Here is a 25,384-nt window from a genome sequence, read left to right as displayed (position 1 = left end):
GAATCAGTGCTGCATTTGAGTAGGGTAAAGAGAGAGCCTATGAAGATGCTTAGGTAAAGTTTGTTGGGAAACAAGTGAGAAATAAAGTTGAATGATTGGGTAGGGGACCGTACTGTGGATGGCCTCTGAAATCTAGGAGGAGATTTTTTGAGTGTTGGAATATTCTTAACAAAATGGTGTTTTGGAAAGATTAGTGTGGCAGTATGTAGATGGGAACAGAAGACACAGCTACCTTTTAGGGCTAGAAAACTGAGCCTCTGAGCTTTGCATACCTCTTGTGCCCAGAAGCACATGGCAAAACTGGAATTCAGACCAAAATGTTGAGTCGATAGTGATATTCTTTCCATTTCATCCTAACTACTTATAATTAATTACATGAAAATCATCATATCAAGGTAAATGATTAAAGATCAGATTTATTTAGTTCCTTTTATAAAACATCCACATTGTTTAAAAATATCATTTTGATCTTAACTCTCTTCTATGAGGATATTGACATTTTGGGTGCTGTCCTGTGTATTGTAGGATGTCTAGCAGCATCCCTGGCCAAACAAAAATGTCTCCAGGCATTGCCAGATGTCCACTGGAGACAAGTATTGCTTTAAAGCATACTTAAGGTATGGTGTCAGCCTAACCAGAAATATTTAGTGCTATATTGCAGGAATTAGTATCATATTCTAGTAACTTTGCTCCACTTATATTCCTAAGTTATAAAATAGTAATGTTCTGAAAATTAGGGAAAACTAAAGTGATTGTGTAATTTATTTGTACAAACTTGGACAGTTTGCAAATCAAGGGAGTGCTGGGATGCCAAAACAATAGACTTAAATTAGGACTTCCCTGGGCAGATTGAGATGAACGGTCACTCTAGGAGTAATCATCAAACATTTATTGAGTACCTACTGTGAGCAGAGCATTATGTTAAGATAATAAGGAGTAATCATAAGAACTGTGGCAATTGGAAAGCCTCGTGAAAAAGCTAAGTCTTGAATTGGTCTTGAAGTAAGGCTTGAGTTAGACAAGAAAAATGGAAAGGAAATTCTTTTTTCTCCCCCGGTAGTAAAAAGAACTTATGAACAAAGGCATCTGTGGTTTAACTGTCTATAACGCATGGAGTGAACATTTATTTGGTCAGTTTGACTAGACAAGAGGATTTTTTTCCTGAAGTGCTTGGGAGAGAGGATCAAAGGACAAAGTTTTGGATTTGGTAACACAGGATCTTGAAAATTAAGCTGGGGACTGTATCCAGTGGGAAGGTTTTTGAGCTGTGAAACAACGTTACACTGATCTGTGTCTTAGAGAGCTGAGTGATAGGGGCTGGTGGATGGATTGGAGGGATGCGAGTCTGGTAGGTAATGGGAAACCAGTAGAGAGTATTGTAATAATAGCCTGTGTTGTGTGAGATGAGGGTCTAAACTAGAGTGAGGTCAGCGGAAATGAAAAGGAAAGGATGGATTTGAGGGCATTAATGAATTAATAGAGTATGTTGACTGAATACATGGAGAGAGAAAACAGTCAAGGTTAGCGTAAAAATTTTCATTTGTTGACTGGAAAAAACAATGGTGTCATTTTAGGTCTGTTTGGGAATATTTGATTTTGGGGGGGATATGTGTAGTAAGTGGTTAGAGCTCTGTGACTAACACCCAGGAGAAAGATTAGGGCTAGAACTATTAGAAAATCATGTATGTCCAAAAAGTGATAGTTGGTTATGATGAAACAAAAAAACCCTTCAAATTATAAAAGTTTCTGATAAACATAGAATAAAATAGTAGGAACAAATAAATAGTTGTATCTTGTGAGGGAGCAGCTGATAAAATAACAAAAATCATGTGATATAAAAAGTGTGTGAAGAAATAGAAGAGCTCAGTTTTTACATTTATACTGTGTTTTCAAACCCTCGTGTCATCACTTCTAGCTTTGGTAATTAAACTTTAATAAGTTATGTGGAAAAAACTGATGGGAAAGGGGAGAAAGTTAAGAGACTGGAGAATAGGTTAAATTTAGCCTCTTAAAGACACGGAGATAATTTGATTACTGTCACTTGGGAGAGATTCTGGTTAGTTGTTATGGGTATTTTGAAAGGAATGAATAAGGTGGAATGGCTGTGACTTAAAATAGGAAAAATTTAGTTCTGCTAATCTTACAACTGGAGTAACCAGACGGTACAATCAAGAATAACTGTAGAATTTCCATGGTTAATTTTTCAGGAAAAAATGCAGTGCTCTATTATGAATTCTTTGTCATTATATTCGTTTTCTCCTATGTGCCAGACAGTTTTCTTTGGGGGTGAGAATGGGGCATAAGAGATCAGGTGAAATATTCTTATTTCTGCCCTTGAGATGCTTGGAGTCCCATATGAGAGACAGTTATATAATTATATATAAATTGTATATATACATGCAACTGCAAACTAACAATGGAGGGCTAGATTAAGTTTTCTCTCTAGGACAATGCCAGTTCTAAAAGTATTATCCCTCCCTCTCCCTAAATGTATTTTATGCATTCTGACCCCCTCAGTATACAGGGCACTTCAGGAATCCTCGCATACCCACTCTTATCTTTCTTTCTATGAAACTCAAAAGAAAAAAAGAAGAGAATGTCTGGACTGGTCTTCTTAACATTAACTTTAGTTCTATAAGCAGAGTACAGGGTACCATTCTCTCTTACTTCCTCCTCTGGTGTATAATGTAAAAATATTGCCAAATTTTCTGTAGCACTTCAATAACCTGATATTTTAGGCTGATCTATTGTTGAGGTTAAGCACATATATTTACAAATATATGTATTTAAATATATTTGGTTTATATTTTTCTTATTTGATTCATATTTTCCTATTCTTATTTGGTTCATATTTTCACAAAGTGGATAAAATATTGTAATATTATACTAATTCAAGAAACCAATTTTAGATTCTGTAGGAATACTGCAAATAGAAATTCTCTGAGAGGACAGTTGCTTAATCTTTATTGTATTAATAAACCTTTGTTATCAGTGTGCTGTGGATTCTAACTTTATGCTCTCATACCTTTTCTCAGAATTTTGTAGAAACCTTCTCAACAATAAGAAAAGTATATTAATTTTTAAAAACCTAACGTTAGTTGACAAACTATTAAAAGTCATTATAGTATGCATTATTATTATTTGCGAATTGAAGGATGTATCATTTGCTAAAACTTATGACTTTTTAGCTATAGGTACCATGGTTTCTACAATTAAGATCTTGTTTAAGGCATTTCACAGATAAAGTTAGCTATTGATGAGCAAGGTACTCCAAAAGAATCAGTGTGAATTACACACACATTTCATATATATGTAACACATATATCTGTATGTGTATATATATATATATGTATATACATATACCCATGTATTTTTTCTGTGGACTAAAAAATTCTGCTATCAGTAGTAATTGCTATCTATTTATGCGGTTGTGGCTGGAAAGATGTGTACTAATCAGTATACATAAAGACTGTCTCTTGCTTTGCAGCGGTTGCCACAATTTGCAGCATCTGATGTAGTTTGAGACATTCTTCCTGATGTCTTTTCTCAGAAAGAACTCAGTTTCTCATTGTTGTGCTCTCATTCAGTCTTATTGCAACTGTTTTTTTGTTATGCCTCATGGCTATGCCTCAACACTAGAAGTTTCTCTTTTTTTTATTTTTTTAATTTTATTTATTTATTTTTTTTTAAAGATTTTATTTTTTCCTTTTTCTCCCCAAAGCCCCCCCCCGGTACATAGTTGTATATTCTTCGTTGTGGGTCCTTCTAGTTGTGGTATGTGGGACGCCGCCTCAGCGTGGTTTGATGAGCAGTGTCATGTCCGCGCCCAGGATTCGAACCAACGAAACACTGGGCCGCCTGCAGCGGAGCGCATGAACTTAACCACTTGACCACGGGGCCAGCCCCCTAGAAGTTTCTCTTTTTAAAGAAGTAATTTCCAACCTCAGTTTTGTGGCATTCCAGGGAATATAAAAATTATTTTTATTTTCTTAAAATTAACAAACCCATGCCATACCAGAATGAAAATCACGAGAGTCATGAAATGAAAATGAAAGGGTAGACTATCACTGTTAAAAGTTTGGGATTCACTGCTTTAAAGCTTTTCTTCAGTCTGCTCTGCTTGCTCTGCCCTGTTTTTGGTTCATCATGTGTTCTACTGTCGTACCTGCTGTTTGTATATGTATCCTACCCTGCAGCTAATGTCACCTCAGTGCTTGTAAATTGTTCTCTTCTAAGACTTTATTCATGAATTCACTTTGTTAGTAATTACCATTATTATTGGTAATACTGGTGATGATCCTTTAAAAACCAGAAAGATTTACTTCTTGATATAAATATCATATGCTTTTAAGTCACCTAGTGGGCCAAATATAATAGTAAATGGCATGATGATCAATCTAAAATTTCAAGAAATTTGAACCGAAGATATTTTTCTTCAATTGAGTTGTGATTTTTTATTATAATAGCAGGATAAATTACAACTTTATGTTTTATGGTTGGTAGGGTTTACGAGAAGAGAGCAGAACAGCAAGAGGCTGTTAGATGATTACTATATTGAAGTCTTTAACTTAAGGATCTTTTGCATTCTTTTTTAACAATGGTATTAGACAGTAAAGTATAATAGTTAAGAGCACAGGTTCTGGAGCGGTCCTGGTTTTGCCACGCAATAGCTCTGCTACCTTGGACGAGTCATTTATCTCAGTGTGCCTCAGTGACCTCATCTGTAACAGGGATTATTAATAGTACCTATCTCACAGATTTGTTGTGAAGATTGAAGGAGTTAGTATATTTAAAGTACTGAAACATGCCTGGTATGTAATAAGCACTTGATAAAATATAAATAATAATAATAATGTTTATTATTATTGCCACATCATCTAAGAAAGCTTGTTAGGGGTCAGCCTGGTGGCATAGTGGTTAAGTTCACACATTCTGCTTCGGCGGCCCAGGGTTCCCGGGCCTACACACTGCTTATTATCAAGCCACGCTGTGGCAGGTGTCCCACATATAAAGTAGAGGAAGATGGACACAGATGTTAGCTCAGGGCCAGTCTTCCTCAGCAAAAAGAGGAAGATTGGCGGCAGATGTTAGCTCAAGGCTAATCTTCCTCACAAAAAAAAAAAAGCAAGCTTGTTAAATCATTATAAAGCAATGTATCCTAATAGTTTAGAATTATTGAATTATATTTAGTTGTGGGTGAAACCAAAGATACTTTTATTAGCTAAAGCTTTTAAAAAACATAAAATTATAAAAATAGAAACAATTACAATCTCAAAATGGTCACTTTGATATTATTTACTTTGGTATGTTGTTTCCTTTATCTTTTTTATGTGCATTTTTAAACATTGTAAATATGGTGGTTTTATTCAGTGTTCATTCAGATGCAAATATTTGATCATCTCTAAATGTCAGTCAATATGCCGGGGATTATGTATTGAACTTTGTGAAGACAGAGGCTCTGTTCTTTTGCCTTGAATATGCCTAACTCAATAAATAGATAGAAAAGGACGATTTTGAGGTATTAAAATTTGATTATTTTCCTTGGCCTGTAAAGTTTGCATACTAGTCTAAAGAAATTTATTTCAATAACAATTTTAATATATCTTTATTTTTCCTTAAGTTAAATCTTTGTTGTTATTAGCTTCACTAGACTACTTTCTGCTGACTACAATATGAAAAGTGATTACTATGGTTACCAGAAATTCAGCAAGGTGACTCCAGTCTCCTTTCCTATCTCCATTCGTTTAATTATATCTCTACTATATGTGGATGCATAGAAAAGTCAGGAGAGACATACTTGGAACTATAAATAACTTTGGAGGATAGAATTGGTGGGGTGAGGGAAATTATCATCACCCCTTACATTTATGCATTTCTATATTACTGAAAGTTGTTACACTTTTAAAAAAATAATAAAGTTATATTCTTAGTTTTTATCACCAATCATTTTATATAGGCGTGTGTGACATATAGGTCACAATATGACTTCTTATTGTCAGTTTCATAATATTCATACTCTTAATTACCTTTCTACTAGTTCTCTCAGTATTTAACAGTATACATAATTATATTTAATGGTGTTAATTCCTTGGTAATGATTGTTCTAAGGGAAAAAGTGATATCTTGAAAGACTAGTTTATTTCTAACAGCTTTTTTAAACAGCTTTTTTGAGGTATAATTTACATAGCATAAAATCCACCTGTTTGTACGATGCTTTGTAGTATTTAGTGATTTCTAGTATATTTACAGAATACTAGAACCATCATCATAATCTTGTTTTAGAATGTTTTCAACATCCCCTAAAGAAACCTTGTATACCCATTAGCAGTCACTTCCTATTCCTCTTCTCCCCGCCCCCTCTCCCGTCCCTAGGCAACCACTGATCCACTTTCTGTCTCATGGATTTGCCTATTCTAGACATTCCATATAAATGGTGTCATACAATATGTGGTCTTTTGTGGCTGGCTTCTTTTACTTAGCATAATGTTTTTGAGGTTCATCCATATTGTAGCATTTTTATTGCCTTTAACACATTTTTTTTAAATCTCTTTTCAACCTATAAATACCAACTCAAAAACTTCAAACAGGACAAAAATGAATAAAATATAAAGTAAGTCTCCTGTAATTAGAATGAGGGTTAGAGATGGAATTTCCTTTTTGATGGCACATATCTAAGTGACTGCAAAGATGCTTTGTTAAAACACTTTGTTTTACCATGTAATACGTAGTGGGGCACCTAATATAACCTTCTGAGAAGTGTTCAAGGGAGCTTTCCTTGAAGAAATGACATTTAAGCTGAAGCTCAGTAGAAAGTAGGAATGAGAGCTGAAGTTGGGCAGGGGACGTTGAGGTAAGCGAGAAGTGGAATTGAGCTTGTTTCAGGCAAGGGGAACAGCATGCACAAATGAACTAAAAGCAAGTGTTGGGCTTTCCAGGAATAGAAATTAGTACCATATGGCTGTTATTTAGATTTGGATGATGGAGGAGGGTGAGAAATGTAGCTGAAAAAAAATACTGCAACAGTTAGATCATTGCTCACATCTCAAGGGCCGTGGGGGCCAGTTTTTGGAAAATACTCTCTCCTAAGGACAAAAGGAAACTGGCACAGACTTTTTAGCAGATGAATATTAATAAAGTCAGATTCATATTTTAGAAAACAATTTGGCTGTAGTATATGGAATGGATTGGAAGGGAGCAAGACCAGAGCTTTTCAAATTAAAAAAAAAAAGATTTTGTCTTTTTCAAAATTGTTTTGGCCATTCTTTGTGCTTTATATTTTCATATAACTTTTAGAATCAGCTTGTCAATTTCTATAAAAATGACTGCTGAGATTTTTTAGGGATTATGTTGATTCTGTAGATAACTTAGGAAGAATTGACATCTTGACAGTATTGAGTCCTGAGATCTATGAACATGGTACGTCTCTCTGTTTGTCTTTAATTTCTCTCAGCAGTGCTTTATTGTTGCCAGTGTACAACTCTTGTACTTCGTTTGTTAAATTTATTTGTAAGTGTTTTCTTTTTGATGCTGTTGTGAATGGAATTGTATTTATTTCATATTCAAATTGTTCATTGATAATATATAGAAATACAGTTGTGTTTTTGCCTGTCAATATCTTGTGACCTTGCTAAACACATTTATTAATTCTAGTTGGTTTTTTGTTGTGTTTATTGTTTTTTGTAGATTCCTACAAAGGATTTTCTATATATGGGATCATGTTGTCTGTGAATAAAGACGCTTTTACTTCTGTCTTTCCAAATGGATGCCTTTGATTTCTTTTTCTTGCCTTTTTGCACTGATTCTAGTACAGCATTGAATAGAAATGATGAGCGTCTACATCCTTAACTTTGTTCTCAGTCTTAGAAGAAGCATTCAGTCATTCACCATTCGAGCTATTTTTGTGAGAGTTTGTGTAGGATTGGTGTTTTTTTTCCCCTTAGTATTGATAAAATTAATAAGTTAAGACTTTTGGGTCTGGGCTTTTCTTTGTAGGAAGATTTCTAATTACTGATTCAATTTCTTCTTAGTAAATCTCTTCAGATTATCTGTTTCTTCTTGAGTCCCGTTTGGTAACTTATATCTTTCTAGGAATTTGTCTATCTTACCTAAGTTATCTATTTTGTTGGCATAAAGTTGTTGATAATGTTCCCTTATAATCCTTTTAATATTGTTAATGTTTGTAGCAATGTTCACCCTTTATTTCTGATTTTGGTATTTCATTTTTTCTGTCTTTTTTCTAGGTAAAGCTAAAGATTTATCAGTTTTTTAATTTTTTGAAAGAATGAACTTTGATTTTTTTCTCTATTGTTTTTGTTTCATTGATTTCTACCAATATTTAAAATCTCCCTCCTTCTGACTGCCTTGGGTTTAATTACTCTTCTTGTTTTATAATTTTTATGCTGAGATTGATTTTCTTTCCTAATATGTGTTTAAAATTATAAATTTTCCTCTGAGTACTTTGTTAGCTTCATCATGTAATTAGTGGTTATGTTATATTTTTGCTTTTATTCAGTTCAAGATATTTTCTAATTTCTCTTGTGATATCCTTTCACCTGTGGTTATTTGTAAGTATGTTTAATTTCCAAATATTTGGGATTTACTAAATTTTTTTTTTGTTCGTTTCTAATTTAATTCTATTGTGGTTGAACAGACTTTGGAGAATTTTAATTCTTTTACATTCAGAAAGGCTTTTTTGTGGTCTAGATGATGATCTGTCCTGGAGAATGTTCTGTGTGTGCGTAAAAAGAATGTATATCTTGTTATTGTTGGGTGGAGTGTCTCGTAAATGTCAATTAAGTAAAGCTGATTGATAATGTTATTCAAGTCTTCTATATCCTTACCGATTCTGCATGTAGTTCTTTTTTCAGTTATTGAGTGGGGGCTATTGAAAACACCAAACAAAATTTCTCAATTATCTCTTTTTTCTTTCAGTTTTACTACTGTTATTAGGTATATTTACATTTAATTTTTATATCTTCCTGATGTATTGATATGTCTTGTTTGTCTCTAGTAATATTTCTTAAACTCCAGCTCTCTTATGGTTACTATTTGCATAGTGTATCTTTTCCTGTCCTTTTATTTTCAACCTATTTGTGACTTTGAATCTAAGCTGTTTCTTTTGTAGACAACATATGGTTGGGTCTTGTTTTTTTTAATCCAGTCTGACCATCTCTGTCTTTTGAGTAGGATGCTTAGTCCATTCACATTTAATGTAATTATTGGTGTGGTTGGATTTATGTCTGCCATTTTTTTTGTTTGTTTTCAATGTGACTCAATTTCCTTTCTGTTCTTTCTCCCTCCTTTAACTGTGTGCTTGGTATGATGAGTGAGTTCCACTTGTATCTTGGACATTCTAGGTGTTATGTTGTGAGACTCATAATCATATTTCTTCTTTTTTAGTAGGCAGTTAGTCACCTTGTTTAGGTGTAAGTGGATGGGCCTGGATAGGGGTGGATGTTCAGCCAGGCCCTGCTGATACCACCTTGGCAAAAGTAGAGCACTGCCTCACACTACCTCCTTCCAGATGGATGGGGTGTAAGATCAGCTCCCTACTGAGCCCTACTGACACATGGAGGGTAAGGAAAAGAGAGAGGAGTTGTTCCACTTCCAAATGTCTCTGCCTCATTATTGCTGGGCAGGGATGGAGTCTCAGCACCCCACTGGACCTCTGTGACTTAATTTTAGCAGAAATAGAGTAATGAAGTAATATCTTTCAAGTTTTCTTGGCAAGTAAAAACTTAACAAAACTCAACCTGTTGTAAGTTGCATTAGCCATCAATAAACTGGCTGCATCCATCAGAACTAAGTCCCTCTTGATTAAACCATATATTATTATACAAGAAATTCAAAAGTGTCAGAGTGAAAAAAATGGTTTTAGTAGGCAAAATAGTTATTTTGAAGAGGTCTATGTGTTTTTAAGAAATGAGCAAAGGAGATGATATATGTAGTTATTGCAAATATTTTTACTTGGAATTTTCTTTAAAATTCAGGGACCAACACACCTAGGTCTTGCTAAAGGAGGATCCAGTTATATGCTACAACCCAACTCATGTGTCCTCTGGCCAGTTGAGAAGCACTTTGAAACCTCAGTTGAAGGTTTTCTGATTGAAGAATAATTTTGTGCCAATACTGTAAGGGCCAAAGCCCTCCATTTTTAGTCTTGGGGGTAGTGATAGGGCACCAAAATAAGAGAATAGAGTGATCGAAGATGGCATAAGCAGGAGTTATTGAATCAGTCTCCCCCTTTTCATCACTCTAGGAATGGACAGGTTGCTACATTAACTTCTATCTGTTAGTGGAAGGAAGGAGCATTCTCTATTGCCAGTTAGAGTATTAAATATGGGAATAGTGGGGGGAAATGTAGTTTATATGTGTAGAATCAGTAAGACTTAGTGACAGATTATTGATGAGGGTAGGAAATAAAAAAGATGAAGGAACCCAAAATTACTGTTAAGTTTTTAGCTTTTGTAACTGAGAGAATTATATTGCCATTGACAAAAACAGGAAAACTACCATTCATTGAATATAGGAGAAATGATGATGTTTTAGTTTAATTGATTTTGAATTGTTGATGTTTTATTCATTTACCTTATAGTAGTTTCTATATTTTTAAATATGCTAAAAGCACCTTACAACTTTTTCATAGACAGCTTTATCAGGATATAATTTACATACCATAAAATTTACCTGTAGCTATGTAATTTATGTACCATAAAATTAAGTGTATATTTTGATGAATTCAGTGTATTTACAATCGTGACACTGTTACTACAACCAACACCACCATGTAATTTTAGAACTTTTATATCACCCTGAAGAGGAACCTTTTCCCCATTCCTACCTCCATCTCTAAGCAATAACTAATCTACTTTCTGCTCCATGTTCTTTTCTAGACGTTTCATATAAATGGAATCATACAATATGTGTTTTTTTGTGTCTGTCTTCTTTCACTGAGCATGTTTTTGAGGCTCGCTCATGTATCTTGCACTTTTTAAAATGAGTTTTATAGTTAATAGTAGAGAAACATATTAAGTACATGTGAGTCATGGGGGTAAATTGTGTGAAAAACCAGTCAGTATACGGAAAAGTTATATATTGGAAGAGTGGCGATGATGTCATAAAGTGATTTTATTGTCTATCATTAGTCTATAGAGGATTCGCTTGCTAAATATTTGCTAACATAGAATATCAGTATATAATAATTATCATAATTAAACGGAATGCTGAGGTAGAGATTTGTTGTGAAACATTTGTAGTATTTAAGTTGGAAAGGGAATGAACTCCATTGGTTTCATTTTCATTTTGAATTTTTAATAAGTTGTTTAACAAGTTGAGATTGTATTTCATTATTTCTGTCCGAATGAATATGAATTGAGGACCAGAGAAATGACTATTCACCCTATTGTCTTGATTATCTTGATCAGAGCTAAATAATTGATGTCACAGACCTAAGTTATAGATAGGGGAGATGAAAGAATGGACGGAAAATGTACATTTTGCCACTGGGAAGTAGTTTGTCAATTATGGTACTGTAGAGATTATATTTAAATATTTACACCAGAACACACTTCACTTTATTGCCGTAACTTGACTAATGTAAAATATGAAATTATTAACTCCCTGCCTTATTGAGACATTTGACTGGGTAGATATATCAAAGCATAATTTTGTTTACCTCATAAATTCCACTTAAAGTATCTTAATTTGGAAACTACTCTGGTTAGAATTCAAGTAACTTCACATTTTTCATATGGGGTCACATTTGAAATAAATTAATATCAGTTGACATAATCTGGACTAATCTGAGGAAAAGTTATAAAGTAGGCAATTTAAGTACACCCTTTCCCTATCTTCTCGCCTTTTTCTTTTCATATATCTTCTCCAGGAGCTTATAAAATACTGTCTCTTCTTTCCTGAGACTGAAGTAATTTCACAAATTGATTCATATTAAATTATTAAGAATTTAAAATAGTGCTTTTCTCTGATGTTTCATCATTTGAAAAGTGGGCTACAAAATGGTTACTGCTTAACTGAAAGGAGTGAGTTACTAATGGTAGATTTTTGTGTGGTTTGTGGTAGGAAGGCATTATATTAGGGAGTTAGTCGAGTACTATTGTAAACAGAATAAACCATTGTAAGGATAAATGTTTCCTCATAGTTTTTTGTAATGAGAGTAAAAGAGACATTTTAGGATTGGACAGTTGGGCTCATTTGAGTTCATTTAATAGTTGAGATTTGGGTTTATGTTGATCGTTGTAGTGTCATTTTCTTCCTGTGCACAAAGTAACTGTGGGTGATTTTAAAATACTCTGTCACTTTTACTCCCCACCCAAATATAAATCTATCCAAAAGGATCCCTGTCTTATAACCTTGTGCTTAATAATGAATGTTACCCTTTTGTTTTTTGTTTTCTTCTAGGCTGTACTCATCACCAAAGAAAAAACTTACACCAATGCAGAAATCGGTTAGTCCATTAGTTTGGTGCAGGCAAGTTTTGGATTACCCAAGTCCTGATGTTGAATGTGCTAAAAAGTCTCTTATCCACAAACTTGATCAAACTATGTCAGGTATGTCTATAATTTTACTTGTGAATTCATCTCTTTGCTTTCTTTAATCAAAAAACAGATAAATGTTGAGTGGTATGTTTTTAGGAAGGCAATTATTTGCTTGGATAGTGTTTTTTGAACCTCATTGTGCATACCATCATGAGTTTTTGCCATATGCACATAACCTGTTCTGTTATTTACTTAATAGATTTCTTTTCTTCGGCCTCCTTATTTTTATTTAGCTTCATCCTAAAGAAAAGTAGCCATGAAATAATGGATTTTATGTGATAGCTGTTTTTCTAATACAAGTTAAAACAAATACTTATTTTAAAAAATGTTTGTCTGGTATCATCTAAAATCATCTCACTTCCTACCCTCAGGGAAATTGTGATGTGGTAGAAAGATACAGGTTGAGAGCCAGAGTTAGACCTTATTCTTCTTCTAGCACTTGGTTACTGTCTGACTCTGCGCATTATTTAACTTCTGTGAGCTCAGATTTCTCATAAGAATCATGAATCTTAAAAGGTTATTTTAAAGATTACATGATCTTTATGAAAGAGCCTGTCATGTTTTTCTGGCTCATAGTAGATTCTTAATAAATGTATTCATTTCCTTGTTATGTTGTTCTTGTTTTTTTTCTTTAATTTGGTGTTTAGATTTAAATTCTTTTTATCTTCTTTTGTTTAATAGCATTCACAAAGCTGACAAAATATATCTGTCACTATGTATGGCCTTTAATGGAGCATGCCAGTATGGGGTAGAAATGTAGGAGAAATATTGGCTCTTTCTTGGAATTTATCTCAGTATCTTAAGAATGTTACTGTTTTCTGGAATACTCACATAGTAAAGGATTGATGCATGATTACTGATTCTAAATAGCTTTTTGTTTTTGTTTTTTGCATTGTATTTACTTGGCACCCATGTACTTAAAATTGCTTATTTTGGCTTTCTTATTGAAATATGTACTCTCTTGTTTAGAGTGTAAGCTGAAAATGGTCAGAGGACTCAAAGGGGAGATTAAAAAGTTAAACTGGCATACTAAAAAAGCGTAGTTCGCTTGGCTGTAAGGAGTAATGATTATTATATGAAAATAACATATAGGATGTGATTACGGAGCTTCTCAGTCTGTTTTGACATTAAAGTCCTACTTTTCCTCTGTGTAGAGAATCTCTTTTGAAAAAGCAATAGCCTTTATGTAATTTTTAAACATGTTTTTGTCTGAATATCAAGTGTTTTTAGAATTGTATCCTGGAGGTTGGTTAAAATCATATTCATAAGAGATTATTAGAAATAGGTAGACAAGCTAGTAGACAATTTGAAATAAGTGGAAAACTTATAACTCAGATGATATTATTTAGACATTTATTAAAAATAGTTTTAGAACCAGCCCTGATGGCCTAGTGGTTAAAGTTTGGTGTATTCTGCTTCAGTGGCCTAGGTTTGGTTCCCGGGCACAAAACCATACCATTCTTCTGTCAGTAGCTATGCTGTGGCAGTGGCTCACATGGAGGAACTAGAAGGACTTACAACTAGAATGTGCAGCTATGTCCTGCGGCTTTGGGGAGGAAAACAAAAAAAGAGAGAGAGAGGAAGGTTGGCAACAGAAGGTTAGCTCAGGGCGAATCTTTCCCAGGAAAAAATATATATGTATTTTTTAGTAACAATTTTCCAGTACTCTGTCTTACCTTAGAAATAATGTAAGTATATTTTACAGTTTAATTAGGAATTTTCATTATTGAACAGTGTATGTTCATAACCTACTATGTGCTAGGCATTATTCTCAACTATGAAGATATAGCAATGAATAAAATAGACCAAAACATCCCTTACCTCCTGGAGCTTGTATTCTAATGGGGGAGGCAGACAATAAACAGAATAAGTTAAACATATAAAACAGAGATTGGCAAACTTTTTCTGTAAAAAGTCAGATAGTGAACAATTTAGGCTTTGTGGGCTATAAGGTCTCTGTTGCAGTTACTCAGCTTTGCCCTTATTGCACACAAACAGCCGTAAATAAGACATTAATGAATGGGCATGGCTGTGTTCCAATAAAATTTTATTTACAAACAGGTGGCAAGCTGGATTTGGCTCACAGGCAATCCCTGGCTTAAAACATCCTAAGGAATAGGAAATATTAGCAATTGATAATTAGTAACTTGGACTTAGGAGAGAAAACCAAAGCTGTTGCACCTCAAAAATAGCAATTTGAGTGAGTGGTTTTTTGCTTTATTATAACAAGGATATTGAAGATAGTAGGAGTGTGTAGGAAATCCTGTTACTCTTGAACCAAAACTAGATGCAATCAAGTGCAGGATCTTTTTAACAGTGTTTAAACTTTATAGCTATATGCACAGAGCAGTAGCTACAGCTATCAATATAATGTCTATTTAAAGGAAAAATAACTTGGCTATTGCAAGTTTGAACCTTGTAGTCCTAAACCTCCCTTTTCCCAAGTTAGAGGGGAGTTTTTGTTTGTTTGTTTGTTTGTTTTTTAAAGATTGGCACCTGAGCTAACAACTGTTGCCAATCTTCTTTTTTTTTTTTCCTGCTTTTTCTCCCCAAATCCCTCCAGTATATAGTTGTATATTTTAGTTGTGGGTCCTTCTAGTGGTGGCATGTGGGATGCTGCCTCAACGTGGCCTGACGAGTGTTGCCATGTCCTCGCCCAGGATCCAAACCAGTGAAACCCCAGGCCGCTGAAGCAGAGCTTGCAAACTTAACCACTCGGCCGTGGGGCCGGCCCCGGGAGATTGTTTTTTAATTGTATTTTTGGATAAGGCAAAACTTTCTGGGACTATTGTATTCTAGCGGAACAGTTTCTGCTCCATCACACTCAGGCACTACCTCTTGTTCCTAAGCTGTTCTTCTCTTGTTTTTTATGATTGTGCATTATCTTTTTCACCCTGTCTTACCCTCCCTGCTGTGTTCAGTTTATGTTGAAGATTTTTCCTTCTCTGCCCATCTTTTTTTTATTGTGGCAAAATTTATATAACATAAAATTTCCCACTTTAATAACCATTTTTAAATATACAGGTCAGTGGCATTAAGTACATTCATATTGCTGTGCAACCATCACCATTGTCCATCTCCAGAACTTTTTTATGGTCTTATACTAAAATTCTGTACCCGTTAAACTTCCCATTCCCCCTTGCCCCCATCTACCCATCTTTCAAGTTTAGGGTACCCTAGGTCTCTTTTGCCCCTCTTCTCTCTGTTTTGATGATTTCATCCATTCATATGTTGTCCAGGATTATCTCTGTTCAAATTAATCTCATTCATTCATGCATATATTCCATTAATATTTATTGAGAGCCTGTTATGTATTAGGCTTTGGGGAAAAGTTGAAGGATACATGATGGGGAAGAACTAACACTGTTCCTGCAGTCATGGAGTTTATCATCTAAAGGGGGAAACATATTAATACAAATAATTTTTATAACTGGTGATAAGTAATAGAAGAATATGTAATAAATACAGTGCTTTGAGAAATAGGTCAAACATCAGGAGATAAAATTCCTGAGTCATAAAGAAAAATTTAAGTAGGGTAAGGGGGAAGGAGAAAGAGTAGGGTGTTGCAGGTAGAGAAAACAGCATGTGCAGAGGCTTTGTGAGAAGCCTGTGGCTGCATGTGGAGGGAGCCTGACATGCATGAGGAACTGGACCAAGCCAGGGTGGCTAGGGAACAGTAAGGAAGGGAGAGACGTGAGGTAAGGCCACAAAGATATGTAGGAGCCAGACTCTGCAAGGCTTTATAGGCCATGTTAAATATTTTGGACTTTATTCTAAAAGCAATGGGAAGATACTGAAGGGCTTTATCAAGGGTCTGGTGTGTGTCGGTGGGAAGACATGATCACATTGCTGATTTTTTTTTTAGTTTTTATTGAGTTTATGATAGTTTATACCCTTGTGAAATTTCAGTTGTACGTTATTGCTTGTCAGCTATGTTTGTAGGTGCACCACTTCACCCTTTGTGCTCACCCTCCGTCTCCCCTTTCTCCTTGTAGCCACTAATCTCTTCTTTGTCTACATATTTAACTTCTACATGTGAGTGGAGTCATACAGAGATTGTCTTTCTCTATCTGACTTATTTCACTTAACATAATTCCCTCAAGGTCCATCCATGTTGTTGTGAATGGGACGATTTTATTCTTTTTCATGGCTGAGTAGTATCCCATTGTGTGTGTGTATATATATATATATGTATATATATACACACACACACACACACACACCCCATATCTTCTTTATCCAGTCATCAGTTGTGGGCACTTAGGTTGCTTCCATGTCTTGGCTATTGTAAATAATGCTGCAATAAACATAGGGGTGCATGGGACTTTTGGAATTGGTGACTTCAAGCTCTTTGGATAGATACCCAGTAGTGGGATGGCTGGGTCATATGGTATTTCTATTTTTAATTTTTTGAGAAATCTCCATACTGTTTTCCATAGTGGCTGCACCAGTTTGCATTCCTACCAGCAGTGTATGAGGGTTCCTTTTTCTCCACAACCTCTCCAACAATGTTACTTTTTGTTTTGGTTATTTTTGCCATTCTAATGAGTGTAAGGTGATATCTTAGTGTAGTTTTGATTTGCATTTCCCTGATGATCAGTGATGATGAGCATCTTTTCATGTGCCTGTTGGCTATCCGTATATCTTCTTTGGAGAAATGTCTGTTCCTGTCTCCTGCCCATTTTTTGATCAGGTTGATTGATTTTTTTTGTTGTTGAGTTGTGTGAGTTCTTTACATATTATGGATATTAACTCTTTGTTGGATATATGACTTGCAAATATTTTTTCCCAATTAGTGGGTTGTTTTTTTGTTTCAATCCTGTTTTCCCTTTCCTTGAAGAAGCTGTTTAGTCTGATGAAGTCCCATTTGTTTATTCTTTCTATTGTTTCCCTTCTCTGAGAGACATGGTGTCTGAAAAGATCCTTTTAATACTGATGTCAAAGAGTGTACTGCCTATATTTTCTTCTAGAAGCCTTGTGGTTCCAGGTCTTGCCTTTAGGTCTTTGATCCATTTTGAGTTTATTTTTGTGAACAGTGAAAAAGAATGGTCAATTTTCATTCTTTTACTTGTGGCTTTCCAGTTTTTCCAGCACCATTTGTTGAAAAGACTTTCTTTTCTCCATTGTAGGCCCTCAGTTCCTTTGTCCAAGATTAGCTGTCGACAGATGTGTGGTTTTGTTTCTGGGCTTTCAAGTCTGTTCCATTGGTCTGTGCACCTGTTTTTGTACCAATACCATGCTGTTTTGATTTCTGTAGCTTTGTTGTATGTTTTGAAGTCGGGGATTGTGATGCCTGCAGCTTTGTTCTTTTTTCTCAGGATTGCTTTAGCAATTCGGGGTCTTTTGTTGCTCCATATCGCATTGCATTTTGATAAAGTCATGCCTAGCTTTAGTATGGAGAGTAGAGTGGAATGTAGGACGCTTTTGAGGGGAATTGATGATTGTAGCTGGGCAGGGTGTGTTGAGGCAAAAGAGTGGTAGTGGAAAGGAAAAGATATATAAGGAAAAAGGAATGAGCCAAGTATGAGGAAATGAGCAAGAAGAAAGTATCAACAGTAGTTTCTAGGTTTCCAGCCTGTATAACAGGATGAATGTTATCATCCTGCTATAGGGACCCCAGAAAAAGAATTTGACTGTAGCAGGCAAATGATGAGTGTGGATTTGGACATGTTGGCTCTGGGGTACGTTTGCCATATCCACAGGGGAGACATTAAATGGGCAGCGTATATGGCACTGAAGCTAAGGAAAATTTAGGACTAGAGATATAAGTAATGGAAAGGACTGAGGACTTGAAATGCTAGTGATTAGATAAATAACCAAGTAAAAGAGAATAAGCTTCAAAGGAGATCAAAGAGTAAAGAGATTAGGAAGAAATTAGCACCTCTGTTTCTGCTCAGGTTGATATTTCTGAGATCATGCTGCATACTACATACTAAATGTTTAAAATGTGGTCTCTTGTCTCATAGTGAATATGTATAAAACTACACTGTCCAGCTTCCTGCACTATCCAACTAAACAGAAAACATATGTTCCTCCTCCCAAAACCACTACCCTTCCAGTAGGCAAACCAGAAACTTATCTTATTTTTTTTCCCTTTAGTAATCCTTTTTGGTTTTTAATATCTATCCTTTTTTTTCCTTTTTTTAATTTGTCGCTTGTACTGCCTAGTTCAATCTAATCTATCAACATCAAAATTTCCATCAAATTTTTTCCTACAGTGATTGGATCATATCACTGTTACTCAGAAATCACTGATGGGGTTATCATTCCTACTCAATAGAGTTCAGACTCCTGAGCATGGTGTTCCAGGCCTTCCATCATGTGGCCCCAGCTGGTTTTTCCTGTGTTGTCCCTCATCATGTGCTTTACCTTTCTAGAGTGCTCACTGTCATTCCCGGAACATACTGTGCATTTTCAAGACACTGCTTTTGTTCATGTTATAAACACAGATGAAAACACATATTTTCTCCACTTTGAATGGCCTATCAAATTCCTCCACATCCTCTCAAGACTGCTCTAGTGCCTCTCCTTCCAAAAAGCCTTACCTAGTTTCTCGCAGTTGTAATGAATTAACTCCTATCTCATCATTTCCACAGGCCTTTGCACCTTTATGATAGTACTTATTTTATTTTGGCTTGAGATACTGTTTTTTCTGCCTTCACCACTTAGCTATAGGCCCCTTGAGAAAAAGCACCATGTCACACTTGTCTATGTTTTCCACACAGTGCTTGCCAGTGGTCATAAATACTGAATAAGCCGTGGATTTTAGAATAGGGTGGAATTAAGAAATACTGTCTTAAGTATTAAGTTTTCTTGTATGTAATTGTACTTGATACTTATCACTATCTTTATATTTCTATAATTTGATATGCATGGCATAATTTTTTTTCCTTTTTTTGACAGAAGTATTCTCCTTAGGTCAAAAAATGGGGGGGAGGGTGAGCTTTTTTCTTGTTAAAAAGAGAATTCTTGCACGTTTTGACGTTAACCTGGCCTAAATAGTCAGTATTACTTTATCTTTTAAAAAATTCAAGCTTTGGGGCCGGCCCTTTGGCCAAGTGGTTAAGTTCGCGCACTCCGCTTCAGCGGCCCAGGGTTTCGCCGGTTCGGATCCTGGGCGCGGACATGGCACCGCTCATCAGCCCTTGCTGAGGTGGCGTCCCACATGGCACAACCAGAGGCACTCACAGTTAGAATACACAACTATGTACTGGGGGGCTTCAGGGAGAAGAAGAAGAAGAAGGAAAAAAAGAAATCAACCAAGATTGGTAACAGATGTTAGCTCAGGTGCCAATCTTTTAAAAAAAAAAAAAATCCCAAACTTTGGAAAGGCTGTTTTTAAAACTCATTATTTCATAGTTTTTTTTGGGGGGGGGGCAATATATTTGTTATGGAAAAATGAGAACACAAATATGCTTTTACATTCATTTTATTTTTAAAAGCCATTTAGGGTTGATACAGTTGGAATAAACTTTCTAACAAGATAGAAGTAAATTAATTTTGTGGTTAAGAATTTGTCGAGATTGTCTTGCTGTGATATTATTTTTGTTGTTTGGTGTGGCTATTATTTGCCTAACGCAATTTAAGATAGTGGGAATATTTTGTTGGGATTATTAATATGATATATTTTCCCCACTATTATAAGATGTTTCTGTATTTAAGTTGAGATAGATAATGACTTAATGAATTTCCTAATAGGAAAAATTTTGAAATAAAATGTTAACTCTTCCTCAGTTATTAAATTTGATTTCCCCCTTTCTTATTAATGCAGCTCTCAAGAGGCAGAATTTATATAATAATCCTTTCAACTCTGTGAGTTACACAAGCCCTTACAGTCCAAATGCAAGTAGCCCATACAGCAGTGGTTTCAATTCTCCATCTTCAACCCCGGTGCGACCTCCTATAGTCAAACAGCTAATACTTCCTGGAAATTCAGGTAAGGAGAAAATGAATTGAAGTATTTAAGGAATGGTTTTTAACTTACTGTCCTACCTCAGAAAATAACTTATTCATTAGCAGTTCAAGTTTTTTTATTTATGCAACTTTTAACTGGTTAGAGAAAATAGCATTGAGGAGCTACTTGGCACTAAGTACTGTACAAGGCACCAGGGATTCGGATAAGCCAGGTTACATACGCAAAGTTTGCTTTAGCATATGCTTAAATGTTTCTAATCTGGCTTGATTAAATAGGGTCACAAGCATGCTTCTTTTAACCAGTAGATGCTTAGTGAATAACTTGCTTGGGTTGTAATAGTCACAGAGTTTAAAACTTTTTTTATATGAGTTTTCATAAGGTTTGGTATTGCACTTAAATAATAGTGCAAGGCTATATATGAATGTGCCAAAAGAGTGTTTGGAGCCCTAAATGATATGGGAAGGGGGATAAATTGCTGTAAATTGGGGTCAGAATGTTCTGCTGTGATTCTGTGACTAAGACTGTTACTTTGTAGCTTACTTTTCTTTAGAATTCACTCAGTTATTACTGTACTCTTTTTTTTTTTTTTGAGGATGATTAACCCTGAGCTAACTACTGCCAATCCTCCTCTTTTTTCTGAGGAAGGACTGGCCCTGAGCTAACATCCGTGCCCATCTTCCTCCACTTTATACATGGGATGCCTACCACAGCATGGCTTGCCAAGCAGTGCCATGTCTGCACCCGGGATCCGAACCGGTGAACCCCAGGCCGCCAAGAAGCGGAACATGCACACTTAGCTACTGCGCCACCGGGCCGGCCCCTTACTGTACTCTTATTGCTGCTATTCTTATGGCTAATTATATTAGCTTCCTTAAAAATTAGACTATTGTTAACTGCTTCAGATTTTTGACCTGTGACCTCTGTAGTCTAATGACTTTATTGACCCTGCTCTTTACTTTGCACATAGGTTGTTAGGTGCTACTTATTTCACCTATGACTGTCATACTAAAAAGTTTAATCTGCTATATTTGTTTAGCAGAATAAAGAGTTTTATTCAGATACTATGTGAGCCTGACCTTATAGTATTTTTCCTATCATGTGTGCTATGCTCTTCTTGATGATATAAGCATTAACTATTTTGTATTCTTCTTGCTCTTCTTATGTTCCTTTCATTTTGGAGCTGATTGTTTTGGTGAAGAATTCTGGAAAAAAATCGTTTCAAATAAGTCTGTTAGAAATATTAGTGACAGTGTTGTAATTTTATTATTCTTCACTAGAAGGTGATGATCTGGTGAAAGCATTTCCTTAGAAACAAGTTGGACTCTTCTGCACATGTATATCCTTTATTCCTCTGACCTGTCTTCTATCCCCTTTTAGAGTGATAAAGTACTTTTTTTAATCTAGTAATTTTCTTCATCCCATCTTTGTGCTTTACTACTAAACTTCAGAGGACTCCTTGGATCCCCATTACTAGTTTGGCAAAGGAATTTTATAAATATGGCATAATGTAGGAGAAATGAGCCTGATGTCCTTTTTTGGTTTGTTCCTAAATCTCTAAGGAATCCTGATTTTCCTCAAATTATAGTTTTCTTGTTTAGGAAAAGTAGATGCTTTTATTCAAGGGAAAAGATGATGGTGTTTGCTAATGACTATGAATTTGGGAGGGGGAAAACACCACATCATGAATTCATCTATTCATTGGTTTCTTTGGTTATCTTGTAAAAGTTGAAATCCTCTAACATATATTTATTGAACACTAACTTCTTGCCAGGCACTGTGGTGAAAGCTTAGTTATTTCATAAGAAGATAGATAAGTTATAGTTAAATGAAAATTTGTTTTGCCATAGTACTTGGAGGAATCTCTGTAGCCCTCTTTATTCTTTTTTTTTTTAAATGCTCCCTGTGCTCTTTTTTTTTTTTTTTTTTTTCAAGATTTTATTTTTTCCTTTTTCTCCCCAAAGCCCCCCGGTACATAGTTGTGTATTCTTCGTTGTGGGTTCCTCTAGTTGTGGCATGTGGGACGCTGCCTCAGCGTGGTCTGACGAGCAGTGCCATGTCCGCGCCCAGGATTCGAACCGACGAAACACTGGGCCGCCTGCAGCAGAGCGCGCGAACTTAACCACTCGGCCACGGGGCCAGCCCCAGCCCTCTTTATTCTTAATAAGGTCAATTTTTAATTTCAATATTTGGGATTTTTACCAACAGAAAAGGCAAAATAATAACTGAATCACAAGATATAATATCAAGTTAATTGCATCAGATGTTTATTCAATTTTTGTTTCACTAAAGTTTGAATCTTTTTCTTTTTTTAAGGTAATTTGAAAAGTTCATCAGATAGAAATCCTCCGCTCAGTCCTCAATCCTCTATAGACAGTGAGTTAAGTGCTTCAGAATTAGATGAAGATTCAATCGGATCGAATTATAAGCTAAATGATGTAACCGATGTGCAGATTCTAGCTCGGATGCAAGAAGAAAGTAAGTATTTTCATTGTTAAAGTTGAGGTCTTTCATTACTGCATAATTTTGTTGTGGGTATTAAATATGTCTTACAGTGTCGTGGAATAGTACTGTCATAAGAGTAGAAATGTTACAATTTCAGAGACTTCTTCCATACATGGACTCGTTTGTTCATTAGCTTGTTTTTAGAGTCTGTGTTATGTAGAACAGTTTACTTTGATGGTAATCCTACCCTGCATGGTCTCTACGCTGGCACTCACTGCGGTAGTTATTACTGTTACACTGTGTTTTCTTAGTGTAGACCAGTGTTTCTCAACTTTTTTCATTATTGCCCCCCTAAGGATCCTTTTTAGATACTTTTTTTTCCTTTTTGCCAACTACCCTCCTCCATGAAATTTTAATACCACAGATATACTCTATATCTCTTTATGTACTATGAGGGCCACAAACTATTATGATATCTAAGATTTTTTTCACACCCCAGGAACCAATTTTTGCCCCCTTAGGGGCAAATATCACCTCTCTTAGAATGTATGGTATAAACTATAAAAAAAGACCTTTGTGAGAAAATTGGAACTGTGATGTTAAATTAAACAAAGCATGTGATACTGCTTTGCAAAGTGGTCCTTTCAACTTTGTAGGTCACAGACACTTTTGAGAATCCAATAAAAATGATGTCTCTGTCATCCCCAAAATGTACATATGCACAAAATTTTTCATACTATTTTAAGGGTTCCTGTATGCCCTGGCTGTCATCTGAATGTAAGCAGTTGTGAGAGTACTATTATTGCCTGTACATTTTATTGTAAGATGCCATGGGCTTAACTGGGAAATAAGTAATCTCTCTGAAGTGATCCCTTTAACCTTTACAATGAAAAGACCTTTGAAGCACACATTTCAGAGTCTCAACAATTGGCTGAGGGTAATGGAGCATTGCTGTCATTCAGTTCAAGAGCTTTCTGTTTTGGGCCCTTGCTTTTAGGGAAATATGTAGTAAGTTTTATCAAGCTATAACATTTATTAAGAAACTGCAGAATGTTTCTTACTCTGCTGATTCATTTCCCATTTTCACACAGCTTCCCTTAGACAGATAGAAAGACTTGGCACTTGCTTCATTTATCTTTAGCTCTAGAAACTAATAGAATGGAACCCTTTTCTTCTTCTGTAATTTTGTGTAACTCCTCACCGAGACTGTGTGATTGTCAGCTAGTGGGCTGCTGGTTGTTGTGGATGTGAAACGAGGATAAAGAATGCTGCTTAACTGTAACTTAGAGTAAACTCACTCGTTTCTTCTTTGAACCCTGACTTCTTACACCCCGGTATTTTGTTAGAAACTCAACCAGCCATTTGCTGTAGCTTTCATGTTGTGTTTTGATACCAAATAACAGAAACTTTAGCTTTACTTTAATAATCCTTTCTTAACTGTCAACCTACACAAATATTTCTTTTCCTGGTCAATAAAAAAAGATGCTAAAAATGTGTGTGATACCTCCATGAAAATGCCAGCTTTTTTTTTTTTTTTAAGAGAATGATTTTCTTTTTTATAACGTTGTTTATTGAGTGTTTTTGCTAACAGAAGTGTAGAGTTACAGATTTGGGCTGTTGCCTGGTTAAGCCCCCTCATTTTTAAGATGGGAAACGCACAATCCCACAGTGAATGTGACTTCCTTAGGATCCCCTTGTTAGTGGAAAGCTTACATCAAGATCTGGATTTTTCTTTTCTAAGATACTGCTCTTTTCACAGCTCTGTTGTCTTTAGTTAGGTGACATTAGTGCTACGTTTGCTATAACGATATAACAAGACACTACATAACTTGTTGGATACCACAGTGGTTCCCAAAGGCCTAGATGGGCCCCAGGAATCTGTAGTTTTACAGATACCCTGGTGTGATTCTCATCCACTGCTTTGGGGAAACCATAGTGATAGCACTTTCTGTGTATGAATATATAACTTAAAAATTTGAATACTATTCTATAACAGATCTTTTAGGCTAGACTGCCGGTAGTTATCAGAACTTGCTCAAAATATTATCTAAATTCCGCACATTTTTTAATTGTAGTTTTTTTCCTTGTTTAATGTGTGTCAACATTTGTTTTTTGTTTGTTTCTTTTTTAAAGATTTTATTTTTCCTTTTTCTCCCCAAACCCCCCTGGTACATAGGTGTATAGTTTTAGTTGTGGGTCCTTCTAGTTGTGGCGTGTGGGATGCTGCCTCAGCATGGCCTGACAAGCGGTGCCATGTCCGTGCCCAGGATCTGAACCTGTGAAACCCTGGGCCACCACAGCAGAGCGCATGAACTTTAACCTCTTGGCCACGGGCCGGCCCTCAACGTTTGTTTTTGTTCTAGAAGTTTTTATGCTATTTGAAGGGCTCCTAAGGTTACTTGAGTGTTTCTGGAGGTATCAAGATACATAAAGGACTCCTTTGAAAATTCTTACTTTGATGGCTTAGAATTTA

General features: G+C 35.5%; 1 protein-coding gene across 2 annotated transcripts in view; it reads left to right on the top strand.

Annotated features, from left to right (window-relative positions):
- Positions 1-25,384, top strand: part of SLAIN2 (SLAIN motif family member 2) — an 84,674-nt gene that overhangs the window by 22,009 nt on the left and 37,281 nt on the right. For both annotated transcript variants that reach the window (XM_014857118.3, XM_014857117.3), the window contains exons 2-4: positions 12,418-12,566; positions 20,326-20,490; positions 22,783-22,944. In XM_014857118.3, the coding sequence (XP_014712604.1) occupies positions 12,418-12,566; positions 20,326-20,490; positions 22,783-22,944 (476 nt within the window). The remainder of the gene's footprint in view (positions 1-12,417; positions 12,567-20,325; positions 20,491-22,782; positions 22,945-25,384) is intronic.

Source organism: Equus asinus, chromosome 3 (genome assembly GCF_041296235.1).
Source record: "Equus asinus isolate D_3611 breed Donkey chromosome 3, EquAss-T2T_v2, whole genome shotgun sequence".
Classification (NCBI taxonomy): domain Eukaryota; kingdom Metazoa; phylum Chordata; class Mammalia; order Perissodactyla; family Equidae; genus Equus; species Equus asinus.
The sequence above is the reverse complement of the archived record's forward strand: the minus strand, read 5'-3'. Positions and strand labels throughout refer to the sequence as shown.